General features: G+C 32.9%; 1 protein-coding gene across 2 annotated transcripts; it reads left to right on the top strand.

The window, feature by feature from the left end:
• Positions 1–3190: 3190 nt before the first annotated feature.
• Positions 3191–6489, top strand: LOC113699997 (plant intracellular Ras-group-related LRR protein 4). Of its 2 annotated transcripts, none has more exons than XM_027220388.2 (5): positions 3191–3396; positions 3756–4478; positions 4699–5612; positions 5688–5848; positions 6213–6489. In XM_027220388.2, exons 2-4 carry the CDS (start codon positions 3779–3781, stop codon positions 5832–5834), a joined length of 1761 nt encoding a protein of 586 aa, XP_027076189.1. In that variant the 5' UTR covers positions 3191–3396; positions 3756–3778; the 3' UTR covers positions 5835–5848; positions 6213–6489. The 2 variants fall into 2 exon arrangements, with proteins under 2 accessions (XP_027076189.1, XP_027076188.1); XM_027220387.2 differs by having other exon boundaries at positions 3209–3396; positions 5688–5858.
• Positions 6490–18094: the final 11605 nt, after the last annotated feature.

The following is an 18094-nucleotide window of genomic DNA, read 5'->3' as shown; positions in this document are numbered from 1 at the left end:
TCTCTCAAATCTCAATCACGCAGGGACAGCTCACAGGATGGCGGGTGAGGTCGTCTACAGGCAATAACAGCTCCCCTCCATTCCATCTCGTGGATGTGGTGGGGCCCCACAGAACGTAAAAGGGTTCGCAGAGCAACGGTTATCGCGTGAGTTGCAGTGCCAGCTGGAAATGGTTGGACGTGGCGTTCTGTACAACCTGATTCCAACACGTGTCCATCAAACCAACATGGACATCTGGGCTTCATTTATTACTGGATGCAGTAGAGCCTGGCGATTCATATGATGGGCTGGTGAATCCCGAACCGGGGAAAAAAAAAAAAAATGATGACCTCACCTCGCACCTAAATTTACCTGCTCTTATCGTGGCTGTAATGACGTTTCTGCCCTCGTATTATCCACTAAGAGATTATTAATGGAACCAAAATTACAATGAAATGCTAAACAAGGTCACATAAATAGTTACAAGATCATGTCAATGCTCGTGCTGTTTCATTTTTCAATGATGTGTTGATGAAATTACCCTTTTTTTTTTTAAATGTAAGATTAGAATGGCACAAAAGCAAATGAAAGTCAATGACTAGCGTTGTGAGTTGAATTGCAGTTGAATTGTTATAAATATGTTCAAGAAAGGCCTTGAAAAGGGGAAATTTTTTTTTTTTTAACGAAGCAAGTAAATTATTTCCAGATGTTGAAAATTACATGACCAATACTCTAACCACTTCAAATTTAGTATAATCTATGGAGATATGGGATCATTTAATAAGAACGAAAGAGAAGTGAAGTTAATGAAGCTAAGTATCTTACGGTATGTTAAGCAAGTAATTAGCAGACGGCCCATCAGAGCGTTTGACTGGCATATACTTCAAGTGCTATATTTTTCTAAATACAAGATTAGTTAGAAAAATTAAATAAATACAAAAAAAATGTAGACAAAAATAAATAGAAAAAATATATAAATGTACAGTACGTGTATATACATAATAGGTTCAGTAAAATTTAGATGTGTTGATAATAATGGTTATTGAACAGCATTAAAAAAATTAATTAGTAAATGATTTGTTTTCTTTTATATTGTTATCTTTGTGCCCAACATTTAAGTGATTTTAGAGGATTTTGGAATACAGGATTATACCAGCAAGCTCTCTTTTTTTTTTTTTCTGAAAAAATGAAATGTATTGTAGATATAAGATTTTCATGTATATATATATAAAACAAAAAGAAAAGCTATTTTTTAGGATGGCAGGTACTCCTTTGCAAGCCCATTTTGATCCAGTATTGGATACCGTCCCGGACCCACACGAAAAGCTGCATGACTTTCTACCTGTATTTGGCATATGACATTGGCCACTAATTATTAGGAAAGCAAAAAAAGAGACTCATCCACAACAATAATACAATGACTTTATTGAATGCAGATTTTTAACGTTTGATTTGATGCATGGATTGCTAATTAGTGCTAACAGATGTGCTGATTTAAAGAAGTAACATAGTAATAAATAATGTTGTGGAGCGAGTGATTCGTGGGATGACATTTGTCCGGCAACTTTGCGGACTTTTGCCTGCAATGGCCAAAGAGAAAAGGCCAAAGGGAAAAAGGACCCTAAAAGGATAGATAAGATCATGTACGCCCCCCAGTCACAACTGTCAAAAGGACTTCCAAAATTGATTAATGAATCAGCTAATGAATCAATGCTCAATTATAATGATTTAAAAAAAAAAAAAGAGGAATCTTCATTAGCATATACTAAGTAAGCTGTTATTATCGCACAGTTTCCACACAAATGTGGAGAAATTACTAGCAGAATCTCGTAATCAATCAAGTGCTGAAAACTGAAAACAAAAGCCAACAGCGTGCGCCACAGTCCATAGTCTTGAACTTTATCTTTCTTTCTAGTTTCTCTAACTTATACCAAGATTTTTTTTTTTGCCCTTTTACCATGAACTTGTCCTAATAGTTCTTCTTGTGTGAAGATTTTTTTTTTTCCCTATACTAGTATTTTATTTTTATTTTGTTGGGTTTTCATAGAGCTATGAATCTTTTATTATTACCTCATTAGTTGTTCCAGCAATATCTGAAATTCTATTTTTAATTCCGAAATGATGCATGCATGCTCTTTACGCATCAACATTTTGAAAGTAGACTCTATCTTGTTTGGATTACTGTTTTTTACGGAAAAGTTTTTCATAAACACATATTCTAATCACATTTTTTTTTATCTCACACACATTAAATCAAAATGATACATCTTCTCCAAAAAAATAAGCTCCGAAAAATAGCAATTCAAACGGGTTTAAATATAGAAAGGAAGTTAAAATGTTTATATTACATTTTTAAACTTCTTTCACAAGTAGCAAGTACTTAAATAGGCCGCCAACCCTTTGGCTTTGGTGGTCTCTGCCAAGCACTCAAGTCTTGGCGGTGTTGAGAGGTTAACGGTTCAATCCTTATCTCTCACCAAATTATTATTATATGTGACTGTTTTTAGTGGCTTTTTCCGATGAGTTTCGACAAAAAAAAAAAAGGTACTTAAATAGATCGAGAGGAATAACCACAACAATTTAAACATTTATAATGATTAAAAATACTTTTCCAAAAAGAGAGGGCACAGTTCAAGGGAATGACTAAACTGATTATCCAGACATTGGGGGGAAAAAAAAAATATGGATCGCTGACGTCACTCCAATAAAAAGTAGCAGCCATCTTCTGTCAAAAATAATAAATAGAAGCCCCAACAAAAGCAAAATATTTTGCCGCAGAAAAGGTCAGAGCTGTCCGAGCATCCTAGAAAAATGCTGCGGCAGTTACGTCATTACCTGTAATTCCAGAGGGCATTTTCGGAACGCAAGAATGAAAAACAACCACCCATATAAGACAAACCAATTTTGCCGGAACACAGAAATGCAGATCATTTCTTACTTTGATAACCGATCAGTCGTTTTCCCATTTCAGCGCGTCTCTTCCCCCACTATTTATAGCACCTCACTCCTCAAAAAATCATTTACCACCAAGAAGAAAAAGTGAAAAAAAAGAGAGACGGTGAGAAATCCTTGCGCAATTACAGAATTGCAATAGTAAAGTAAAAGCTGTGGGAATATTTTTTATTGTATAAATAGATTTGTCCCAATATAAAACCCTATACAAAAAAAAAAAAAAAATTAAAACAGCTATACAATGCAATGCGGAAGATACATCATCAGAAAACTGTAGCTGTGATAAACCCATTGTGCAGATGAATATACTTCTTGTTCTTCTTTCTTTCATTGACCAAAACAAGCCCTTAAGTTCGTGTTCTTCTTTTTCTCTGATTCAGATTCCATGTTGTAAAAGATTAGCCTGAGAAACAGAGCAACTTCATTCAACATTGTGTTGTTGTGTCATCAAATTCAAGCTCAGTGGTGGGTAATTTCTATTTCTATTCCCTTTTTTTTTCCTTAAATGGATGGGTTTTGGAAATGTTCTGCGTGTTATCTGAAGTAGTTTATGTATAGCTGCAAACGGGTTCCTTTTGGTTTTGTTATTTGTGGGGTTTTTGCGGGGCGATCCTTTTTTTTTTTTTTTCCGGTTTTGTCAACGTTGAATAGTTTTCTAGAAGAAAACTGAAAGCAAAATCCAATTTTGTTTCCGTTTTTTGAGATGAGGAAACTTCAGTCCTGTGGGCTGTGGGGGCTGACTATTTGATTTTGATATTACGGGGTTTGTTTCGTTTCATTTAGTTCTAACCATGGTGCTTTTGTTTTGGCTTGGGAAAATATAGGAAGGGATATTATAAGAAAAAAAATGGAGAAACCAGCTATGTCAATTGAAGAAGTCGTGGCGGAGATCATGAGAATGCATAGATCTTTGCCTACAAGGCCAACGATTGAGGAAGTGGAAGCTGCTAAAACGCTCATTAGAAACGTTGAGAAGGAAGATCAAGCCAGGATTGAAGCAATTTCCAGGCAAATTAAAGCTAAAAATGTCCCAGATGAATTGTTCAAGATATTGCAGGAGATGCAGAAGAATATGGTTTATTTTCAGAGCAAGGAACAGCAGAGGGAGGCTGTTAAGCTGTTGGATCTCGAACACGTCCACTGCGTGTTCGATGATTTGATTCAGAGAGCTTCTAAATGCTTGTCTCCGTCGGGTTCTTCTCAATCCAATGCTAATAATGAGTCGTTATCGTATTCCACGAGTTATTCGAGGGATTCGAGCAGTATGTCCTTGTCGACTTCAGCATCGTTTTCCGGGAATAGTATTAACTCTCCGGCCACTACCACGACGAATACGAGCACTGCCACGACGTCGTCGTCGTTGTCAACGTTTTATAATGAGAAGGATATTGTGAAGGCTTCTGAATTGTTTAGTAAAGATGATAGTTATCTGAAGAAGGCGAAGGGCACGTTTCATGTGGAGGGATTGAGGGTTGGACGGCGATCTGGGGAATTTTCGACCACACCCCAGATAGTTGACTCAACTCTAAAGCCGGTTATTAATGTTGGTACGTCTTAATTTGTTTTCTGCAATGAGATTTACTTTGTCCGAGCAGGCCATTTATGTTTTTTACGTCGAAGCTTTTCTGTTTATTCACTTTCAGGGGAAGGGTTTGGGGATTTGTGATTACTTTCTTTCTCTTTTTTTTTTTTTTGGGCGTGTTCTAGTGTTTTTGATGCTTTAAAGATAATATTTTGATGTAGAAGTGACTGGGTTGTTTCATGTAGGTCAAGAGGGTGAAAAACTCAGTTTGATAAAGCTTGCTAGCTTAATTGAAGTATCATCAAAGAAAGGAACTCGGGAACTTAATCTTCAGGGGAAGTTGATGGACCAAGTAGAATGGCTTCCTGATTCCTTGGGGAAGCTATCGAGTTTGATCACCTTGGATTTGTCACAGAACCGAATCGTTGCTTTACCAGACACCATAGGAGGCCTGTCCTCATTGCAAAAGTTGGATTTGCATTCAAATAGGATAATTGAATTGCCAGAATCTATTGGAGATCTGCTTAACTTGGTGTCTCTGAACGTGAGTGGAAATCAGTTAAGATCGCTGCCAGCTAAATTTGCTAGATTGGTCCGCCTTCAAGAGGTTAATCTCAGCTCCAATTCACTCTCAGCGCTTCCTGATACGATAGGTTCCCTTGTCAGCCTGAAGACTTTGAATGTTGAAACTAATGATATCGAGGAGATTCCTCATACTATCGGACAGTGTTCTTCGCTCAAAGAGCTCCGGGCAGACTATAACAGGCTTAAAGCGCTTCCAGAAGCTGTGGGCCGAATTGAATCCCTTGAGGTTCTGGCTGTACGATATAATAACATAAGACAATTGCCAACTACAATGGCATCCCTTTTGAGCTTGCGGGAGCTTGATGTTAGCTTCAATGAGCTTGAAGCTGTGCCTGAGAGCCTATGCTTTGCTACTACACTAGTGAAAATGAACATAAGCAACAATTTTGCAGATCTACGGTATCTTCCGAGGTCCATTGGCAATCTAGAACTTCTTGAAGAGTTAGATATGAGCAATAACCAGATAAGGATCCTTCCAGACTCTTTTAGGATGTTATCTCGGTTACGCGTCTTGAATGTTGAAGGAAATCCTCTAGAAGTGCCAGCAAAAAATGTTATTGACCAGGGTGCTCAGGTAGGTCTTAGTTTTCACTTCTGTTGTACTCTCTGCAGTTTGTAATGTGACTAACCTAGACTTTATTCTGTCTAGGCTGTCGTTCAGTACATGGTTGACCTTGTTGCGAAGAGGGATGCTAAGCCGCAACCAGTCAAGCAGAAGAAATCTTGGGCTCAGATATGTTTCTTTTCAAGGTCTAACAAACGCAAGCGCAACGGTATGGATTATGTAAAAGCCTAATGCGCAGCAGCATGGTATGTCTTGGTATGGTAATCTCCTTCGTCAAAATTATTTTACCTCTTAATCTCCTTAAAAAAAGGAAAATGTTGCTGATATTAGATTCCATGCAGTAGCTCCCGGGCGGGATTTTTTTAAAGAAAATAAAAATTTCCGGGCACCTTAGATATCAAATTTAGGAGCAATTTTTTGGTGATTGAACATGATTCCTTAAAAATCTGTTTTGAACAATTGATAAAATGTAGAATGAGGGGAAAGAAGATAAGAAGTTGATGCTATGTGGAGCATGAGTATCAAAACATGTTGGCTGCATTAACAACTATATATAAATGTTGGGTGCTGACGGGGAAGCCTCACATGCTATTGTTGTTTGTTATACAGGTCAATCAAGCTGTGATTGGGTTGTGACATGATGGCTGGTTTTCCATAATGCTACTAAACAAAATCATCCTGTCTTCAGATATGGCTTTGATCCACGATTTTTTTTTCAACCCTCTTTCCAAATTCTTTGTTACTTGTTTCCTCTTTCATTTACTTGTAACTTTTTACATTCCTGACCAAAAGTGAGAGAGATGTACTATCTACCGGCAAAGATGGGGAGAAAGAAGTATTCAGCTTCCCCAAAATTAAAATTAATGCAGTATGAGGTTTACATGTAGTAGTTTATTTCTTTCATTTCCGGCTGAAACATACGTGTGTGTAATTTATCTCCGGGCATTTTTTTATTTTATTTTATTTTATAAATTTGGTCAAAACATCAACCTTGATTAGGATAATTGGACCTTTTGCTAATTGGTACGTCTAATCCGGATGGATCTTGGTTACCTTGGATTAAGAGTTTTGCTTGAGTCAGCTCATAAACCATGGTCCTGAGCTTTTCTTCCTTCTGAACTTCAAACTGGATAGGATCGTGTTTATAAGGAGTTGACTTTTTTTTTATTTTATTTTAAAAAAATTAATTTTCCCTCACAGAATAGTAGCTTTCTGACCCTAAGCCTTTCTGGCGACTAGTCCTTTATGGATCAACTCAAGGGTAGCCAACAGCAGAGAAATTCGGGTGTCGGCTTTGGGTTATAATTTGAAAGGCGGCTTCTTGGGTTGCGGAGGTTTGTGTTTGTGATTCTTCGTCAGGCGGTTTAGTGGTCAAATCGTACCATGGGACCCAGCCGCCCACAGTTTCCTAACGAGGCTTCGACCTGAGGAGAGCGGTCGTCTATGACATAGCTGTATTATATCCGTATAATATATACATATTTGTGCGTATCATTTAAAAAAAATTTCACATTTCGTATATTTAAAAACTATATGTACCTTTCAATTAATCATATATAAAACGTAATAAACTTTATAAATTTCACAGATTATGCTTCAATTTTTCAAAAAGTTTTAAAATTTAAGGATAATGACGTGCTTTTGAAATTATATATAAAATAAGAGCAATATGTATCATAACAAATGTAGATTTATACATATTTAAGTAATAGTGTGATAAAATTTTGATAAATTTAGCATCTCATACATACAAACAAGTTTACAAATGTAGCATAGTTTTCAAAAATTATATTAAATTTATTTGTATTTTTAATTTCATAACTTTTAAATATGCCAAAATTATTTTGCAGCAGTCATATTAAAATCTGGGCGATTGTCTTAAGGCTGCGCTTCCAAATAAAGAAGACAACGTGAAGGAAGCAAAGAAAAAAAAAAAAAACAAAACAATAGTTGCATCAATAATTCCTTGATAAACACTCACTTTTAATAGAAATGTGAAAAAGCCAATTGCTTTTTTGTGTGTGTGTGTGTGTAAGGTTAACCAAATCATGATAATCTTCAGTGGTCAAACTACATTTCTTCTGCAAGAAGGCAAAATCACTGGACAGTGGAGCATGACTAGACACTTTAGAGAGGGGAAAAAGGATTGAGATTGATCCCTTCCCTCGGACTGTAAAAACGTAGGCTAAAACAAATACCACAAGTGAGTCTCGTCGGCAGATAATTAATTGACGACTTTACCAGTAAGCAACGTACTTAAGATCGATGCAACTGCCAAATGAGCAACTTTCTGAGGGCGTCGTGATTCATGAGATTGAGTTATTCAACTTTTAATTTCCATAATGTCAAACGAATGCTTTGATGCCGATTGTGATTTGCAGGCTGGCAAGATAAATTGTCGTTATCCCTTGATTAATGCAGTAGTATGTTTATTGCCCCCTTTTCTGCTTGAAGATAGGAGTAGGATTAGTCGAGCAACTTTTGACTGTTTTCTGACGATTTAACTGGGAAGGGTTGTAACCTAACCTAACTAGTTAGTCATTACCTGTCTGATTAGTTTATTGCTTTGGGAAGTAGTACATGTACTGCATTTTTCTATTATTACTTGCCACCTTTGTCTGTTTGAAAAGTTTTTTTTTTCTTCTTTTTTTGAATAATTATCTGTCCGAAAAGTTGAAGATAAAAAACATGAGAAGTGCGATACGGCTGGAATACGAGATATGATACCGGTAGATTTTTTGGGCAAATGAGATGTGACAGATTAGATTCCTTTGTTCTGCAAATGTCCGATGTTGGAAATTTGAGTACAATGCTGTCATCTGCAGTTAACCATAATTACTGTTCTTAAGTGGGAGAGTTGTTCGGGGAGAAGTTAGTTCAACCGGAAACTACAAACATTAGATATATGGGAGAGAGAGTTTTGAGAGTCGAATCAAGAATTTCTCTGAATCTAGCAGAGTGAGAAGAAGAAGAATTCTAAGAGTTCTGTCGTAGTCACGGACTAAACTCCAGTGGCTGCTACAATCACATGGTATGCTGATAAACTACTAGCATGGAATCAGTGGTATATATGTTTATAGGCAACTAATTGAACGATTTTAGCCAGTGGTATGTTTATAACATATAGGCAACTAATTGAACGATGTCTTGGCTTTTATGAGCAATTGAGACCCTTGTGATTTTCAACGAACTGTCATTGAAAGGACAGCGCAGAAGTAGGCTCAAAAGTAGAGCTGTTAAGTCAATCGAGTAGCTCGAAAACTCGTTAGAGTTCGGCTCGTTAAGGCTCGAGCTCGGCTTGTTAATTTTGGTTAACGAGTTGACCTCGAGCTCGAAACATGCTCGTTTAGTTAACGAGCCGAGCACTCGGCTCGTTTGATACTCGAGTAGCTCATTAGAACTCGTTAATGAAGGGCATATTTGTCATTGTAGAAATCAAAAATATAAAAATTAAAAATTATAGATTTTTATTAAGGTTAATTTGCACGAACTCGAACTCGAGCTCGTGAAACTCGACTCGTTTGTGATAAACGAGTCGAGCTCGAGCTCGATATGTACATTTAACGAATCGAGTTCGAACACATTTTAAAACTCGTTTTCCTAACGAGCTCGGCTCGAATTACGCTCGAGTCGAACTCGACAGCCAAATACTCGGCTCGATTAACAGTTCTACTCAGAAAAGGAGACAAACATGAGTGCCTTAGAAATCAAGAGGGCGATGTTTAGTTCAGTTCAGTCCAGTTCAACATTATTAATCAGCCAAGAGAAAATTGTAAGCACGCTAAACATAGCCATAAATAATCAGCCAAGAAAATTGATATGAACTGCCCAGTCTACTTGTCACCATTATACAGTACTGATCAATATAATGTTATTGGACCATAGCCAATGGTTAATGCGACCTTACAAGTCAAAAAGATTCTTGATCATATATATGCTGACATGGTTTTAGAATCTTTTTTGGGCTTCTTGTTATCGAGACATTTTTGACAAACTACACAAATCCTTCCTGAAGCAGAAGTTTTTTATCAAATGTGGTTGGTTGGTTACTTTTTTGTCTGTTGCTTTAGTAGCTTGGAAATTTTGCTTAATCATATGCATATGCCAAAGCAAGGCAAAAAACAGGTACAAAATCGAAATGCAATAGCTACGACTTCATCTAAAGATGGTTCATGGCAGTAACTTCTTTGGAGCCAATGGAAGGCTGAGTACAATAAAACATCTATTGGAGAGGCGATAATCCAGCTGAAGGAGTAGGTAGTTCTAAAGAAGCCATCAAGTGCAAAGGAAAGCGAAAGACACAAGCTGTTGAATTATATATGATAGCTTTAGCTGCTCTAAGAACTTTGATGATGGAATGTCATGGAGTGAGCTGAGTAAAAGAAGGCCACGTGTTTAGATTGTATTGGGAGCCACGTGTTTAATTCTTATTGGTGTACTTAGGAGTTTGTTAGAAATTGATAGCTTTATAAGTAGACATGTTTGCTTCATTGTAATAAGAGATTTTTGAATTATTCCATCCGGAATTGGTTGTAGTAACCTGAGCAACAATCCTCATTTTTTCCCTCCCAAATTTCTTTCAGATCTTCCACATTCTTAGCTGAATTCATTACCTCTGTTCTTGTAATTTGTTTTCCAGATTCATTAATGAAAGTTGAGCTCATTACAATTACTGTTTCATTGATTATTCACTGAATCATTACAATCAAGTTTGTTTTCTTTTACATTTTCTGCACTCTGGCTTCTGTACCATAACAGTGGTATCAGAGCAGCTACGATCCGTCTGGGTTTGGCTGCTTGATTAGAAATCTTTCCTCCTAATTTTTTCCTTTACTTCTGATTCACTTTCTTCCCTATCCATCTTCATCTCTTTTCTGACCAACCAATATATATATATATATATATATATATATATATATGGAGACCCTTGAAGAAATCTCTAAAATGCTGAATTACTTCCTGGTGGAGTATAAGAAGCCTAAACAAACAATTAACGTAGTAGAGTACTATGAGGAATTTGAAGAGTGGAGAAACGAGGTGTTGGCTTTGAAACCAGAACTCAGTGAGGAATACTTTATTGATGGTTTTAACTTTGGGCTTGATTGGAATATCCAGATGAAGCTAAAGGGATTTAGGAATCCACCCAAGATCTTGTATGAAGCATATTTTCGAGCAAAAATCGAGGAAGCCGTGATGGAGAAGCATGATTTTGCTCTTGATTTACCAAAAGGAGAGCAGCTTATGAAAAAAAAAAGAGGTTATAAAGGCTGAACACAATGATATAATCACTAACTTGAAGGATGAAAGTGTAGTCAGCCACATGTTTGATGAATTGTGCCAAAGGACTCCAATGAATTTTTTAGAGGAGAACCAACATAAAACATCAGCAAGGGACTATCAAGAAGAAAAAGCTATAAACCTAGTGTTTGATAGATTGGCTCACAACAATTGTGTTATCTCTCAAGGGCTTAGCTATGAATTGCTTATAGGGGAACTAGCTTGGCAACAAGGCTCTATAGACAAGGAAATATTTAACTCTGCTTCACCGCTCTATTGTCCCAGAAATTGGTTTTCGGTCAGCCGCAAGGTAAAGCAAAAGTTCACTGAGATGAAAATCAATTGGAATCAGTTATCCTGTAGTGGTTATTGGTTTGGAAACTGTTCTTCATATCTAAAATCTATGGGTCCGTTTGGATTCTTGTTTTTGGGCCTGTTTTTGAAAAACTGTTTTTCACAATCCAAATGCTACAGTAAATGTGTATTTCAAAAACAACTTCAAAAACACCAATATCCAAACAATATATCAAAAACAACTCCAAATACATATTTAATATGTTTATTTCAACTTATATATTTCAATTATGTATAGGATATATATATATTATATTAATTTAAATATATTTATTTATACATATTATAAATATTTTACTTTATATAAAATATATTTTTATATATTTATATAAATATTATATATTATATAAATTATATATATTATAGATATGTTATTATACATTTATATAAATGTTATATATTATATATATTTAATATATACATAATATATATTTTATATATTGAACATTTATATAAATGTACATTTAAACATAACATATATATTTATGTATATTTATAATATACATTTATATTATGTATTATATATAATATAATACATTTATACATTTATATTAATATACATAATATTAATTACACATTTATACATAATATTAATAAATGTATACATTTATATTTATTACATTAATACATTTATACATAGTATTAATATATATTTATAATATATTAATTTATACATTTATATAATATTCATTTATAATTTATACACATTTATAATAATATACATTTATATATTTATAAATATATTTATATTATGTATTATATATAATATAATACACTTATAATACATTTATATATTTATTTATAAATATAATATATAATAAATAAATATAATACACTTATTTATTTATATATAATATATAAATTTATTTATAAATATAATATACTTATTTATTTATACATAATATATAAATATATTTATTTATAAATATTTATAATTGTATTATAAATGCATAAATGTATATAAATATAAAAACATAAAAATTATAAATTATAATATACATTTATATAATATTCATTTATAATTTATACACATTTATAATAATATACATTTATACATTTACAAATATATTTATATTATGTATTATATATAATATAATACACTTATAATACATTTATATATTTATTTATAAATATAATATATAATAAATAAATATAATACACTTATTTATTTATATATAATATATAAATTTATTTATAAATATAATACACTTACTTATTTAGAATAATATATAAATATATTTATTTATAAATATTTATAATTGTATTATAAATGCATAAATGTATATAAATATAAAAACATAAAAATTATAAATTATAAATTATAATATACATTTATATAATATTCATTTATAATTTATATATTTATAGTAATATACATTTAAACATTTATAAATATATTTATATTATGTATTATATATAATATAATACATTTATATATAAATATATGAATATATTTATTTATAAAAGTACAAATATATTTATTTATAAATATTTAAATAAATTTATTTATAAATATTAATAAATGTATTTATAAATGTATAATTATATATTGTTATAAAATTATAAAAATACTCGAAAATATGTTTTAAAAATACATCTAAAAATAATCCATAAAACATCTACAGTAAAAGATTTTTATATAATTTTTGAAAAACAACCCCAAAAACAACTAATCCAAACGGACTTGTATTTGAAAAACGAAATGCTACAGTGCTGTTTTTGAAAAACAACCCCAAAAACAGCTAATCCAAACAGACCCTATGTTATTATCTAAACTTGTGAAAATGAATAATGATGAACAAAAGCATGATGGTGCTGTCAATATTGTTCCTTCGCAACAAAATAGGCCACTTGATGACTTGATATTTGATCCTGGGGACAGTACTAAAATAGCAATGAACAAAGACTGTAATGACTCTAAAATTGGTGTGGTTTCGATGCAAGGTATATTTTACATAGCAATAGTTGAACACCTTGTTTGCTTGATCAAAGGATTGCCTAAATTAAGTAAGGACTGCAATCCTAATGTTGCTGTGAATGAGTACTACTCTCTGTCTTCATTTTGGATAGTGAAAAACACTGCACTTGGGGTGAAAAAGATGCAAATGCATTCATTTTCGTGTTCAACCCCGGTGAGGTTATCTTGCTTGAAAACTTCAGCAATGGACAATTGAAATATGTACAGGAGTGCAGCTTCAAATTGCTTGAAAGAATATGTCCACAGAAAGGAGAAGTAGAGAAGTGTACAACAGTTATCTATGGTGTCCGCATTTCCATTTGGCAACTTTCTACTCTTGCTATATGTGGTCACAAAAGTAAAATTGTGATTATGGAGGTTGGGGAAAGTGAACTTCTTAATGAGAAATCTTCCCAATCTTTGTTATGGTGTAGTCAAATTGACTTTAGTAAGGATAATAACACATTGGTTTACGGCATATTACCAGCAAAAGTGTTTCAAGATAGGGATATCATACAGGTACATGCACCAGTGAAAGCTATATCAGTACTTGCTAATTTCTTGGAATTAAAAGAGGGAACCAATAGGTACTTTGGTCTGCAATTTCTAGCTAGCTTGGCCTGTAATGGCTATATAGGAATTCTCCTATCTGTTTCAAATCCAGGAGAAATAGTAGGACTTCTAACCTTGCTTGGTTGTGTTTATGCTAACTTGTAAGACCTTTTGAAGGCAGTAGAGAAATCCCTTGGTTTGCATTATCCGGATCAAGATGCTCTTAAAAGATTATTTATGGTTGGTGGTGCTATTTCTAGAATTTCAGCTATTGTTGCTCAGCTAAAACTAATTCCAGGACCTGGCTTTAGGAGTGATGGGCAATTTAGAACTTTAAAGGTTGGAAACATTTTGGAGCCGCAAGGCCTGGCTGACCACCAAACTTATCAAACTCAGAAGAATCAGCAAGCTTTGCCATTTTCTTATACTACTTGCTTGCTGCGAATTGCCAAATATCAATCCGAAGACTTTGTTTGGAAGCCTGGAACTTTGTTCGACATCCTTGAGGACAAGGATTGTTTAAGGGGGAGGCTTTGTCATGGAGTGAGCTGAGTAAAAGAAGGCCACGTGTTTAGATTGTATTAGGAGCCACGTGTTTAATTCTTATTGGTGTAGTTAGGAGTTTGTTAGAAATTGATAGCTTTATAAGCAAACATGTCTGCTTTATTGTAATAAGAGATTTTTGAATTATTCCATCCGGAATTGGTTGTAGTAACCTGAGTGCAATCCTCATTTTTTCCCTCCCAAATTTCCTTCAAATCTTCCACCTTCTTAGCTGAATTCATTACCTCTGTTCTTGTAATTTGTTTTCCAGATTCATTAATGAAAGTTGAGCTCATTACAATCACTGTTTCATTGATTATTCATCGAATCATTACAATCAAGTTTGTTTTCTTTTACATTTTCTGCACTCTGGCTTCTGTACCATAACATGGAAAGTGGCAACAAGAGGAGGTGGAATACTTTCGAAGCCGATCTTTCATTTGTAGATATGGGCAGCAGAACATTTTTAAATTCTTGAATTTTATGTAGTAACAGGTGATTTTGGTCGATCACTAGTCTGGCATGTTCTATGTTTTCATTGTTTTTGTTTATATTTTTTTTTATATAGAATACAAGCTCTCTCTCATTTTCAATTCTCATAAGAATATTGCAGTGGAGCACGTATGAATTCCTAGACCTCTAAAATTTTTTCCTATTTGTTTTTGGTCTTCAAGGATAAAAGGCTGGACTCCATCGATCTTGTTGTTGGGATTAAGTATGGAAGGAAATGAAAGGAAATACTAATTTTTTGTTTGGATTGAAGAGGAAGAGAAAGGAAATCACAAGACCAAGTATTTAATTACCAGAAAAGATAGACAAAAAATGATCTTTTAAAAAAAAATTAAAATATTGAAATTAATTTGTTTTCGTTTTCCTTGTTTCCACCCATTTCTGGGTGAAAACCATAAATTTGACAAAATGATTAGATCCTTTCCCTCCTTAAAAGTCAATCCAAACAATAAAAAACAAATCTCTTGGATTCCTTTCCCATTCCCTCAATCCAAATGGTGCCTAAATCTTTTAAGACTCACATTTGACTTGGCATGTTTGGTTAGACAATTTTAAGGAAGATATAGGATTTGGTTAAACATGCCGAGTTTACCTAATTACATGTTCTGAATTTGTCGTAAAGAATGACTTGCAACTAACATAATTTTGAAGAAGTTGAAGGCATAAAATATACAAACTGAGTTTTGAATTATGCTAATGGGCGATCTATTTATTGGTTGTATTTGTATGATTCTTTTAAAGACAAAGTACAAAAAGAAAGCAGTTGGAAAATAACTCCATCAGGGTAGATTTCAAAACCCATGTGAAATTATAAGCAATAAACCAATACTACGAATATGTGTCTGATCACATCCAACTTTTCTTGATCATCAAGTTTTCAATGTTCTTCACAAGAAATGATGTGAGATGTTTAATATGTTGACTGTAAATATTGATTTCAAATATGAGAAAAGAAAAAAAAAATTTCTTGGGATACAAGGTTGAAGTTTCCACGTGGGTCGAAAGGGGAACAAATAAATCTGGCCCTAACTGGCCGAGAATTTGAATCCTTAACAGACATACAAGGGCCTTCATATAAGGCCTTTTTCAGCGTCTGGCTCAAAACATCCCCTGCAAATTATTGCCAAAAAATAATAATAATAAATAACAAATAAAAGAGAGAAGGGAAAGCCAGGAAAACAAAAAAGCTCTTACCATTTGGATTCTTTAATTTGACTTTTGGTAGGACTGTCAATGGGGCTGACAAACTTGGCTCGTTAGGTCAGACAAAAAGCTCGATAAACCCGACCTTTTAGTGAGTTGGTCTGAAATTCATCCTAAAAATTAGATTCAAATTAAATATGAGCCAAGTTTGAACCTTATTGACTCGAACCCGATATAAGCTCGACCCTTTAAATACCTATATATATATAATATTTATATTTTGATATTATGTATAATTATATATCCAAATATATTATTACTAAATACTAAATATATATAAATTACAAAATATAAAAATACATATAAAGACTCTTCCATGAGATTTTTTGGGAGTCAATATTAGTAATGCATAACTGAATTTCTAACTTTTCTTATTGGTTGAGTAAATTTTTGTGTTGGTATAATATTGGTTGATTTTTTTTTGATCTACAAACACAAATCATCAAACATGTTTAGATTCAAATCACAAGATTATAAACAAAAAAGTTTTAACTTTTAAAGATGTATTGGCTTATGATCGCATCTTTAATTACTATTTTTCATGCATTTTGAACTAATTAAATATAAATATTGTTGAAAACTTTTTGGTTTATATACTTTTTAAGAACTATTATTTGTTCATATTTAGTTTTAATATTATAGTCTTGTAAATGTTAAATTAGTTTTACAACTTGATAGTTATAGTAATTATATTAAGAAAATTAAGAAGTAATAAGTGAGTTTGGGCTAAACCCGATTAAGGTTCACAATCCGAATATTATGTGCGCTGAATATGAGATTCATATTTATGAACCCGTAACTCATAATCCAAAACCCAAAAATGTTTCAAATTAATGAATTGAATTTGAACTTATGAAAGTCCGGCTTATTAGGCCTGATTGACAGGCCTAACTTTTGGTTATAAGCCCTAACCTTAAAACCCTAATCAGAGTTTCCTGTTCTCGTTGATTAGCATCTAATCAACGTTCAAATGAATGTTTTGATTTCAAAGATGAGAAAAGAAATTTTTTTTTCTTGGGATACAAGGTTGAAGTTTCCACGTGGGCCGAAAGGGGAATAAATAAATCTGGCCCAAATTGGCCGAGAAGTTGATTCCTTAGCAGTGACATAAAAGAGGCCTTCATATAAGGCCCTTTCAGCGTCTGACTCAAAATATCCCCTGCAAATTATCTCCAAAAAAAATAAATAAATAAATAAAAGAGTGAGGGGAAAGCCAGGAAAACCACAAAGCCCTCACTATTTGGATTCTTTACTTTGATATTGCTTATAAACCCTAGGAACAATTTTAGAAACTTCCCTGAGATTTTCGACAATTTCACTCGACTCCCTTGAGGTTTACATAATTATAGAGATCTCCCTTGTTATGATAAAAAGACAATAATGTTATTTATTAATTGTTAACTCATTGAAAAATGAAAAACTCTATCAAATAATAAAACTCTCTCATCGATTATTAACCAATAATTCAAATCACAATTTTTTCTATTTAACTATCTATTCTCTTTTTCATATATCTATTTTTCTTTCAAATTCATTTATCTATTATTATCAACCAAATGTGTACTGTCGCTACTAATAAAATCACTATACACACTAAATCACCAATACTTATATATTTTAGTATCTATTCTCAATTCTCGATTTTTCATTATTAATAAATAGTTTCCTTGCGCCCATTTTTGTTTCCAATTTTTTATAGGTATTAGCAAATTGAAATTGTCAAATGACAAATTGAGTGCTAATTTTATTATCAAAATAGATGGAGATGAAGATAGTGATAGTGATAAAAAATAAAAATTAAGGATAAGAAGTGGAATAAGAACTAAATATAAGTTATACTATTATGGTTATCAAGAAAAAAGTGTTCTTGATATATGTATTTATAACTGCATTGTGTTTCTATTCTTGATATACAATTATTGATATTATTCCTATAGAGAAAATTTGATTGATTTTGAATTCTGTGCCAATGGAATATATTGGATATTGATATTAGTAATGATGGTTTAGATTATTTTGTATTAAAAAAGTGACAGTCATGGATTGAAATTTAGGAATATTGATGAATATTATAGTATATTAAGTAAAATCTGAT

The sequence above is a fragment of the Coffea arabica genome, chromosome 7c (assembly GCF_036785885.1).
Source record: "Coffea arabica cultivar ET-39 chromosome 7c, Coffea Arabica ET-39 HiFi, whole genome shotgun sequence".
NCBI classification, from domain to species: domain Eukaryota; kingdom Viridiplantae; phylum Streptophyta; class Magnoliopsida; order Gentianales; family Rubiaceae; genus Coffea; species Coffea arabica.
This window is presented reverse-complemented; position numbering and strand designations above follow the sequence as displayed.